This window comes from Solea solea, chromosome 11 (assembly GCF_958295425.1).
Source record: "Solea solea chromosome 11, fSolSol10.1, whole genome shotgun sequence".
Classification (NCBI taxonomy): Eukaryota; Metazoa; Chordata; class Actinopteri; order Pleuronectiformes; family Soleidae; genus Solea; species Solea solea.
In genome coordinates, this window is record NC_081144.1 from 13,212,460 (window position 1) to 13,224,620 (window position 12,161).

The following is a 12,161-nucleotide window of genomic DNA, read 5'->3' on the forward strand; positions in this document are numbered from 1 at the left end:
CACCTAATTGAAAACAGTGTGAGGAAAGCGTGAAATGCAGCCTCGATGTGAGGCTTTATTAAGTGTCTTAGCTCACACATTTGCTCTACACTCACTGACCACTTTATTAGATATGCCTGTTCAACAAATATCTAATCAGCCAATCACATGGCCAGTGCAAGTCAGCGCAAGAACGAACGACCTGCTGAAGTTCCAACCGAAAAGTTGGTTGTTGGTGCCAGACAGCCTGGCCTGGGTATTTTAGAAACTGCTGATCTACTAGGATTTGCACACAAAACCATCTCTAGGTTTGTCAGAGAATGGTCCAAAAAAGAGAAAATATCCAGTTAGATGCAGTTTCTCTGGCCAAAAATGCCTTGTTAATGCCAAAGGTAAGAGGAGAATAGCCAGACAGTAACTCATGTAACCACCTCGTTTAAACCAAGATATGCAGAAAATCAAACCCACATTCCAAACCTTGGAGCAGATTGGCTACAGGTGCAGAAGACCGCACCAACTGCCACTTCCACTACTTTCTCAGGCGTCCTTTTTACCTGACAAAGTGGCAGATGAGTATATAAACATGTATTTATTTATTTATGTATGTATTTATTACCACAAATGAAGCCTCAAGTGGGTCAGGTGTCATCACTGCAAGAAGGCCATATGGCTGCCTGCTTCCTCGGTGCACATTGGCTGACCTCGTACTTCATGCTGAGGCCTCATACCACAAAGCTTAGTTACAGATGGAGGCTGTCTTCAGTGGAGCTTCTGCTAACTGTTGGTCGTCCCGTCACCACCATCTGAAACACAACCAGTTTCACGCTGTGTGTTTGCCATCTTGGCTGATTGAGACTCACTTGTGTGTGTTTGCACAGAGAACAACAATTTAGTGACTGAGTCGCTGGGGTCTGGAAGCATGAAATATCCTTTCCACAGACTTGTTGAAGATTGTTAACAGACTGATCGATAAATCTAAATCCGCCTATAATGTTTCCAGCCCTGCAGTAAAATTCCCATTAGTTTGGAAGACAGGACTGGCTCCAGGCTCAGAGAGGCGCTCTTTGAAGTTTAAGGCACAAGGATATATTTAGAATGACCTGAATATCTGTTCTCGGTGCTTCTCTGAGGTGTTTTGAATTAAATTTAAATGACTGAATCGGAAAAACAAGTGGGCTGTGAATTGAGTAATCGTACCACCATCACATTTGACTATACATACATACTGTATATACTGTTCAAACACTCATGTTGGTTTAACAGTGTAACACAAATATCTAATCAGCTGATCACACGGCAGCAATTCGATGCATTGAGTCATGCAATCAAGGTCAAGACAACCTGCTGAAGTTCCAACCGAGCGTCGGAATGGGGAAGAAAAGTGATTTTGAACGTGGCTTGGTTGTTGCTGCCAGACGGGTTGGTCGGGTTGGCGGATCTATAGAGATTTTCGTGCCTAACCTTTCACAGAGAGTGCGCTGGTGGAAAAATGAGTGTTAGTTCTCTGGGCAGAAAATGCTTTGTGGATGCCAGAGGTAGGTCAGAGGGGAAAGCCCGGATTTATTCAAGATGATAAACAACAGTGACTAAAATAGCCTCTCAACCAAGGTATACAGAAGACCTGTAAACCCAGATAAGTTGATTGTACTTAAACCATTTGTGTCAAGTGATTGCCTCAAATGGTTTAAGTTATTGACAGTAGAGAAAAAGTACAGTCAATTTAAATGTACATAATCAGAAATTTACATTTTTAAGTTACATGCACTTAAATGGTTTCAGTAAGTATAGTGGAGTCTACTTAGAAGTACTGTAGTCAAAACGTAATATTATAAGACAGATACACTTACAATTCTAGTTTTATTAAACATATGAATATATAACATTTTAAAATATTATATTTGGAAGAAAAAAATTCCAATTAAATTATTTGTCAATGACCACCCAATGCAGTACATTTTATTTATTTTATTTAGACACAACCTCGGTGCACATTGGCTGACCTCGTACTTCATACTTTCAAAAACAGAAATATCAACCCACCGTTGTCTGTTGTACTAGGTCAGTCTTGCCTATCAGACCTGAATATTTACTTTAAGCTTGGACACGAACACCCAAGAACTCCTTTTTAAGATTTCTACCAACAACCCTGTTAAACTCCAAGTACACCTGAAAAATATGAAATAACTTCAAGTGTGATATTCAAAGGGCTCAGTTCTTGCATAAGTCCCATGTTTTAGCCTATAATGTTTAAAAAGCAGTGCTCTCTTCTCACAGATGGCAGGGCAGTACTTGCATTTCCAAGGAATTTTAATACGGCTTTAAACAGAAATAGAAGGGCAAATGAGGCTAATGTTAAAAGTGGGCAATAAAGGTTTTTCAAAACTGCATCGAATAATTTGAATTTGACACTACTGTTGCAAAACTATGTAGAAAACACAAGTAGAGAGAGCTACTCAAAAATTGTCACAATTGCAACTCAAAATTGACCTATATGTCAACCTCAAATGTACATGTTTCAAACTAGAAATGTTCCAGCAGTTTCTAATACTTCAATAGAGAAAACAACTCACCTCATTTAGGCAGTGAAATGTCCTTTAAAAGCGCCCAAACTTGCTAAAAACAAAAGGAGCATGCAAAGTGCAAAGACCTTAAATTGCTCTGTGTAAATTATAAAACGCCGCTACTTTCTCTGTAGCTGACATCTTGTCTTGAGTTTTGAACCAATCACAACAGGGCAGCACTGTGGCCTGAGGTAAAACTTGATCGTTTAAGTTTGTTAAATTTACAAAAATGAGTATACCCAATGATTGTCTCATTCACTCTGCATATACTCATACTGTTTAAGCAATGCAATAAAACTCATCTTTAAAAGTGGAATTTACTCAAACTGTTTGCAGAGAATGAACTTTTGGGTTCACCAGGTGAGACTTCTGATACTGGGCTGTATATCTGATTAAAGTGGCTGGTGAGTGTAAACTGTCTGCGCTGTAATGATCACTGCTATTTGTTATCTGCATTCTTCACTGCCTCACCTTTTAGCACAATAATAGCCTTGGAGCAAGGTCCTCCAGCATGGGCGTGGGTGGGAGAGGAAGAGAAATGAAGTGGGAGCTCAGTCACCTCTGCACGACGTCGGACTTTCTTGGGACGGTCCCGCACAAGGCTTCAGCAGCATGCGTTTATTTCTGCATCGCACGCCTCACCACCACATGGACAAGATAAAGCTGGAGTGACACCAGGACTATTTCACTAGATAGACACTGTGAATGGAGCAAAGAAAGAGACGAGACGCTGCTTTTCAAAGCAACTGCATAATTATTCTTACTGAAAGCACAAAGGGGAGGAGAGAGAGGGAGAGAGAGAGAGAGAGAGAGAGAGGGAGAGAAAGGGTATAGCATCCGCCTGCGCTGCAGGTGCTATATCTGTGCGCGCTACTTTCCATGAGGTAGCTGCTTATTTGCCATGTATTGAGCCGAGCATTGGTGAATTTAAAAACGCGGACTCCTGCTGCTGCTGCTGGTGCTGGTGCTGCAGATAAAGCGCCCTCCTGGATAAGTCAGAGCGCACGGGACGGATGCTGTGCGCGGGCAGGTGTATTCAGCCAAGTGGAGGCGCAAAGTAGGAGCGATGCACAACCGCCTGCAGATACAACACCTACTCTGAAGGAAACCCCTTTCATCCCGAGATATGCAGCTTGTTAACACGTGTATTCCCTTCGGAAATGACTGGCGTTCCCCTGCAACTTACACACGATGATGGCCACGCGAAACTGGGCACCGTGGAACTGATGGACGCACGGAGATGATGAGGCTGTAGTGGCCCTGACATAAAACGCAGGGGGAGCTTCTGACTGAGCTGCTTCGCTCGAATCAACCTGGTTCTCATCAAGGACACGATCTCAAGCAGAAGGATGCCCGGGGCACTTTTGTCACAGTCCCTCTACATTGGGATGGAGGTGGTGATCGCAGTCGCGTCTGTTATCGGGAATGTGATGGTGGTTTGGGCGGTGAAAATCAATAAATCGCTGCGAGATACCACGTTTTGTTTCATTGTCTCGCTGGCTGTGGCGGATATTGCGGTGGGAGCCCTCGTCATCCCTCTGGCCATCATGATCAGCATCGGACTTCAAACTCACTTTTACAGCTGCTTGCTGGTGGCGTGCACGGTGCTGGTGCTGACGCAAAGTTCAATCCTCGCCCTCCTGGCTATTGCAATTGACCGCTATCTCAGGGTCAAGATCCCGACCAGGTAATGGAGGTTCACACAGCCATCACATGGAAATATGGATTCATTTTCTCTCATCCATGTGTCACATGGCAAATACATTAGAATATAGTATAATATCCAATAACATAATATAATAGATGGATTAGTGTGTGTATTTAGGCATGTTGACAGCACATACATGTATTTACAAATGTGTGTAATATACATTCATACGTTTAAGTTGCACGCTCTTCCAGTATGCACTTCCATTTTTAATTGCTTAATTACATAGTGTTTCTGAAAGTTGTTAATGTATGTCATTTATGAGCTCTTGAATTGCCTCCTCAGGAGAAATAATATATTTTTATAATAAAAATAGAATAGCTTTATTGTTATTGCACATTCCAAAAAAAATGTTAAGAACTGTATAAAACAGATGTTTCACATTGCTTTCTTTTATGTGTGCAGTGCTTAAACCAACCATTTTCAAGAGATATAGGTTTGATAAATGAACCTTAATTTAAAAAATGTTTTGCATATGGCATTAATTCTTAAGTAAAAGGAAAAATCTTCCACAACTAATCCATGGGTCATGACCCAGACTCTGGGAATGAAAGCCTTAAATGGTGCACAAAAGAATCCAGCTAAAACAGTCAAACTCATAGCAGTCGGAGTAGAACTAAATAGCATGTTGAAAAGTTTGTGTTTTCAGGGCCTTTTCTGAAGATAATCTAATGACTTGATGATGAAACCCCCCTCACACACAGCTGATGTCACCAGAGCTCCAGTGCTGTAGAGAAAGGTTTCATCCTGTCTCATGTTACACTTCACAAAATGCCAGTCCCTTTGTATGGATGCACTGTAGATCTGACTCCTCCCCCGTCCTATGTGTGGAGGAGTAAAATATTGACAGAAAAATGATATCTGGGGTCAGTGGTGAGAGATGATCTTTATTGTTTTTCTGGAGGCCACAAGAGAGATGAAGATTGGCTAAAATTGATGGCCAGTCTCCCCTCTTTGTTTCTGATTGGCTGGACCAGCATTGGTTTCTCATGCGAGGCTGAAACAAAAGGCTGAGCAGTGGCGCTGAAAGGCTACAAAGATAACCTAGTAGTAAAGGGGAATTTCTTGTCTGAGATTACTGTCTGTGAGACCCTCAGACTTTAATCTCCACTTGGTGACACCAGTAAGTCTTCCAGGCTTCTGATAGCATTCTATCATGCAGTTAAGCCCGTCACTCATTTGTATTCAGCAGCTTAGTGTATCGATGTGTCTGTTAGAACAGTCTCTGTCACTGTGTCACTAATTCTTTGCTCATGTTGAGTCACAAAACCACTTCCTATTCTTCTTCTATGTGTTAATGTTTCTAATTTTACCCCACACAGATCACTACTGGGTCTTTTTTCCGAAGCAGGCCCCCGGGCTCAGTGTGTGAATAATGAGCTACATACATAGACACACCGTAAAACATGCATCCCCTAATCAATACTAATCTCCAGCACCTGTGACAGCCAGGCTAATTTGCAGCATTTGTTTTTTCTAAGGCTACACTTGAACAGAGCTCATGGTATCATAATGCTAAAATATTCCCCATAATTTGAGCATAAGACTCAATATCAACTGTCACTAATGATCCAAAAGGAATCAGTTGTTACACACCTACTAACTAGGCCTGTTTTCTTCCCTGCATGTAGGTAAGATAGGACAAGTCTCTTTCTGTATGTGTATCGTTTATTGGTCACAATGAAAACATTTAACGCCTCTGCATCTCCCACCTACCATCTGCTTCTTGTTCATAAACAATGAAAAAGCCAAGTCTGTAAAAAGTCTGTTGTTTCATGGCAAGCAGCTTCATTTTACCACTGCAATGGATTAGAAAGTAACATTGAGCCACCTTTAACTAATATAATTCAGAATCTCCTGAACAAAAGATGCAAGAAAGGTCAATGCAAGGACACTGCCACAATGAAAGGATGTGGTGAAAGAGAAAGTACAGCAGTGTTGTGAGAGAAAGTGCTGATATGACGCTGTTGTTTGCACCTGCAGGTACCGGCGGGTGGTGACCCAGCGGAGAGCGGGACTGGCAGTTGTGATATGCTGGATGGTGGCTTTCATTGTGGGCCTGACACCCATGTTAGGCTGGAACAATCTGAGGCACCTCCAGCTGAATGACACCAACAGCTCCAACCTTATCACCTGCCAGTTTGAAAATGTCATCAGCATGGACTACATGGTGTATTTTAACTTCTTTGGCTGGGTGCTGCCGCCGCTGCTTCTCATGCTGGTTATCTATGCAGAAATCTTCTACATGATCCACAAGCAACTTAACAACAAGAAGTTAACCACCAGCCACACTGACCCCAACAAGTACTACGACAAGGAGCTGAATCTTGCTAAATCCTTGGCTCTGGTCCTTTTTCTCTTTGCAAGCAGCTGGCTCCCCCTCCACATCATCAACTGCATCACACTCTTCTGTCCTGACTGCAAGAAGCCCATTGTCATCCTTTATATCGCCATCCTACTCACCCATGGCAACTCTGCTGTCAACCCAATTGTCTATGCTTTCCGCATTAAGAAGTTCCGCACAGCCTTCCGTAAAATCTGGCAGCAATACTTCTGCTGCAAAGACACACCACCTCTAGACCTTCAGCCCAGCGACAGGAAAGATATCCCCAATCTGGAGCACGAGCAGGCGACACCACAGCAGAATCCAATTCTCACATCTGATCCCCCACAGCAGCAGCAGAACCAGAGAACCGAAACACTGCAGCAACCTAAAGAACATCCGCCCTTACAGGAGCAGAACGCTGTCTAAGTCAAGGAATGGAGCTGATTGCTGGTTGAGAAAGTAATGATCAGCACACACTCCTCCTGGTGAGGAGTCTGAGGTCCTACAATGCAGTTGTGACTATAGGAACTCTGATAATATCAATTCTGAGAGATAATTTATCTTTAACTCAGGAGGAGTGGATTTACTGAAAGATGTGTCGAAAAACAAGGGCAATAAGAGTATCGATAAACTTCGCAATAACGGAAGTCATTTTTACAGTGACTCTGTTCATCTTAGTAACAGACTGAAGATATTAAGCTTTAATGGTTTTGTTCATTATGGGGACACAAGTTGTGCGAACGTTACAAAATGTGCAATGTAAGTTATTGTTGTTGGTCAGTATGAGATTATCAAATGTTAAAAACTCAAATGAACATTTATACATTCAATATAGCAGGTTCTTCTCACTACTGTTGTACTGTGTGTATGTCTAAACTGGCAGTGGCAGAAGAATATGAATGTAATAACAGTGTAAATAGTAGACTGCAGCAGCACAGCTGTGTATGTGCATCTTCAGGGTCTTAATAGCACAACAGTGGCAGAGCAAGAAGCTCTGTTTGAGAGATGTTTACAACAAGGTAGCTTGTATGTGCTGAGAAGGGATTTGTACTCCCATAACTCGTCCACGCTGGAGCAGAGTCCCTCAGTGACCCGACAGTACTGATCCATTAGAAGGAGATGGCCAGCGATATGAGACACAGCTGGAGGGAGTGGGAGCTTCTAACCTTTCAGAAGCTACATGCTGGAAATTCATGTCTGCAGGAGGAAAGCGGGTCATGGGGGAGAAAGAAAACATGCACTCAAAGCTTGTGTTTATCCAGACTCCATGCCTGCTGGTGGTGAGTGTGGGCTCTTCCTCCCGCCACTTCCATTGACTGACAATAACCTTATTACAACTCACAGTGGCTTCTATGGCCTTATTCAGAGTTCTAATTAGTTTGACTGAACCATAAAAGACGGCTTAAAGATTGTGAGATCTTTATGAAGCTTAACATTTTGCATACAGCCGGACTACAACCTATAATTATTTTCAGCACTGACACAAAAACATGATATGAGAATGTCAAGTAATGTTGTCTCTTATAAAGACTCCAAGATCTGGTTTGGACAGTTCACTGATGTTCTCCTATAGTGGGTAAGATAGTTGATGATGAATAAGCCATGCAGTTGCTGTTGCTGCCTTTTGTTTAATTTTGAAAAGTTGTAGTTAAGATGGAAAGTCTGCACAGTTCTTCAGTTAGTCGGAACTGGTCAAGTCGCCTTCAGTGAACCACAGGCGATTAATCTGTAGTTCGGTGAGGCGATGAGTGAGTCACTCTGGACGCCCCTGATTTACATAAATTAGCCTGGGCTTCAACTTAATGCACACAAACAGAGGCCTGCTCAATATCCCATATCTTAATACGCAACACTTCTCTACCAAACTGCAGACTGTTTACATGTCTACAAAGTTGCATACTAAGAAGTGGACTGTACATATTACACATGGGAAGTAAATAGAGGATAAATAAAGTGCCATCTGGGTTAGGTATATCATTTTCATTGTAAATATATCCCATAGTTCAATCATAATGAAAGGCTTGCAAATGACTGAGCACACAATGTAATGCTATCTCTCGGAGTATATTTATCTACAAATAATTTGCAAACTGTGATGGAAAGCTTGTTTTCTTTGAAAATTCCACATACAATTTGTTAGTTAAAACATCTTTATGCTGTTGCATAACATGTGAAGTGTCAGTAAGACGCTCATCGAAGCACTCAAGTAGGAGGGAAAGTTTGCTTCAAGTTTATGGTCGACCCGGAGGGGAGTGCTGTCAACCACAGAGGAGGACAATCCTGATGTTGACTGTCCTGGGATTTGTACGCACAACGTCTACTAAACATCATGTTTGAAAACACTTTTGCACAGCCGGTTAAGAACAAGTGCGCTAATGTTAAAGAATCTACAGTGGATCACATGCACTCGTACGTCTTTGCTTTTTGCCTGCATAGAAACATGTTTTGGGCATTTAACCTTTATTTGAGCGTTAACGTAGATAAGCAGCAAGATTCACAAAAGACATACAAGGGCGTTTTGATGTGGTGCACCTTAACCAGTCGGCCAGTTGCAAGCTGGGTTGGCCCATATTTTTCCACACAGTTAGCCAAGCCAGCACAGACATGAGAAGTGTGAATAATGGATTCATGGTGCATATAAAATGACTCCAAATGAGCGCTGAAGTTGCTGTACTGTGTTTCCTTCCCTCATGGGTGAAGCAAACAATAGAAACAAAGGCTGGTGTAAAGATAGGTGATCATTAATCTATTCCTTTCCCACATAAAGTAGTCATTTCTTTCCTTGCAGCATAGGATACATCCATTGAACTACCTTTACACCTAGTGCATCTACTCAAATTTTTTTAACAATTAGTTGGCACTTTCTGAATTGTCATTATTCAACAGCAATCAACACTTACAGCCCCAGATATCTGAACCTTTTAATGGCACCTGACTGCAGCTTAGAGGCTCGGTTGGAATTCTCATTACCACGGTGCAATAATGCAGCAAGTGGCTCCAAGTTAACAGTTTGGAGTTGTCAAAGGCCTGACATGCCATTTCTCTCCCCTGTACATGTAAAGCTTTAACAGCTGGAGGCGCATGATGTTCCTGGAAGGACCATATAATCTGTGCTGTTCTAAAGTTGTCTGCAGTATCACTTCAGTTAACACTTTCACATTTAAAATGTCTATGTTCAGAAGCCATACTGATCATGTGCACACAATATAACGCTGACCAGAAAGCAGATCAATAGTCTGTTTCAACTGAAGGATGTTTTACATAGTTCAGCCTCTGTGGCTATTCTTATCATATTGGCTTGGTTTCCTGGACAAAGATGCTGAGTTTCATTGGAGAACTGAATATCAAGAGAAGAACCACAAATAGGAAAAAAGGAAATACCAGAGCTGTGTATTTATTATAGAACAACAGGTGACCTTGCCTTGTAGTCTTTACCTGACCCACTCTCCTTGGGGCTTATGTGGTTCTTGACCACTGATCCTGAGGGACGCAGCAGGGCCTCGTTTTACACCCCTTTATATTCTCAGTCTCTAATAAAAAAACAACTCAGGTTCAGGGTGGAGCAACCTTCCCTTTCAGTACCTTTGCACATTCAAACATGGATGTCTGCCCAGTTGCAGACAGACAAGAATTGTGTAATGTTGTAATCACATGTGTAATGAAGGCAAATAAACAATAGCGCATAATGAACGTGACCTCCACAAATCTGTACCTGCCCTTCTCTTCACTGGTGAAATCAATATGTCTTTGATTTCAAACATGCTGTACATTTCAGGGGGACAGTTTGAAGGGAACGCTAAATGGTCTGTATTTATGAAATGCTTAGTTGACCACTCAGCACAAAGCTGCTTAACACTAAATTCATGACTTTGCCATTCATCCATTCATTCAAATTCATATATATACCATTCACACACTGCCAGGAGCAACATGGGGTTAAGTGCTCCTGGAATCAAACCCACAACCTTCAACATGAAAGGCAACTCACTCCACTCACCCCTAAATGCACTGTATTTCTCATTGAAAATACACTGATCTCTGCTTGGGCATCATCTACAAGGCAAGAGTGTTGTGCACCTGGTGCTGCTGCTCATCTGGAAACAATGCTCCTTGTCAAAACAGTCAATATACCATCAAAACATCTGTCTTAGAATAAGTCACATCGGCATTTACAGAACAATGGTGTCGCACACGTGAAGGGAGAACAATATCATCATCATATTGATTGCTGACATTGTTCTGCAATGATTGGTTTCCTGTGAAACACAACAACACAGTACCCACCAATTGTGGTGAAGAGCATCCATGTCAGGCCCATCTGTCTTTTGTCAGACTGACAGTTTGTCAATTTAGCTAACAAGAGGCTGCAAATGAAACAGTTAAAAGTAAATAAGTGGATGCAAATTTGCATTAATCATGTAATAACTAAATATGACATGGATGCAATGTGTTTCAGATGTGCAGTCAGCATACAGGGCGGACTAATTCCATCATTAGCTGTGTATTCAGTCTGCTGAAAATCAGTGTGATCCATTATCCTTAACAGTGGTTTTCCAAACTGAAAAACATAGCCCGGAAGGTTCTCAGCATGTGTGAAAACCATGGTTAAAATAAAATAGAATCGGGGTGTAGCAGATAATATAATTGTTCCCTAGCAATCAATTATTCACCAAACATGGTTTTAGAACATCAATCTTTCTCTTTATTGAATCTCTGCCTCAGGTGGTACGTTGAATACACAGCCTTGAAGAATTGTTGTGGCAAAATGTTCCATGTGCGTGAAGCCTGATGAAGATAATTGACAAGAATTGGTTCACATGATTTCATTCAGAGGGATGTTTGGAACAGCAATGCTTTCTGTTTTGCCAGCAGTTTATTCTCTCCCTTGGCCAAATAAGAGATTTTCCACGTACAGTATGTGACTGTCAAAGATTAATATGTTTTCCCCCTGACACTAATTCCCTCTTCGAGCTCTCCCCTAGCACCATTGACTGTCCTTGTGAAAGACTGCCACCTGCTGGTGAAGGCTATATCTTCAGTGCCAGAAGAACCATCAGGACTGAGTTGGCTCTGTGAAGAAGGATAACAAGGTCACATCTGGTTCCTTCATTAAGCTTCTCCCACAGGTCCTGATGACCAGCTCAGCATCTGTAGACTTTTATTTACATTCTTCCAGGCAGTTCCAAAGACCTGCTTTGCTCCGTGATGACACATGAATATCCCAGGGACATCAAGGATTAGATCTTGTAGCTGGAATGACAAAAGCAAACCCCCACAATTCAGTGCAGCGATGCACATATGCATCCACATGGTACACTGTGGCTGCAGAAAGAAGGCACAAGATCTTAATCACTCTCCCGTTGAATGGTGGCAGTCTGGTGTGGATTAGATCACCATATTAAGATAGATAGATCCAGATTTAGATTTTCACTTAAAAATATGCGGAGTGGTATTTCAAAAACGTTCTATCTTTCTTTTTTTTTCTTCTTTTCTTTTAATCATAAAAAACCTTTTTTGTTGTTTTGTGAACATGAATAGAGGTATAATCTTACCATATCCACATAAAATCACCCACAGTCGGTCACTG

The 12,161-nt window shown here is 41.8% G+C and overlaps 1 protein-coding gene across 1 annotated transcript; it reads left to right on the plus strand.

The window, feature by feature from the left end:
* The first annotated feature begins 2,963 nt into the window (after window positions 1-2,963).
* On the plus strand, window positions 2,964-10,504 carry adora1b (adenosine A1 receptor b). The gene is made up of 2 exons (XM_058643164.1): window positions 2,964-4,227; window positions 6,232-10,504. The coding sequence occupies exons 1-2, from the start codon at window positions 3,890-3,892 to the stop codon at window positions 6,998-7,000; spliced, it is 1,107 nt and encodes a 368-aa protein (XP_058499147.1). The 5' UTR covers window positions 2,964-3,889; the 3' UTR covers window positions 7,001-10,504.
* Window positions 10,505-12,161: the final 1,657 nt, after the last annotated feature.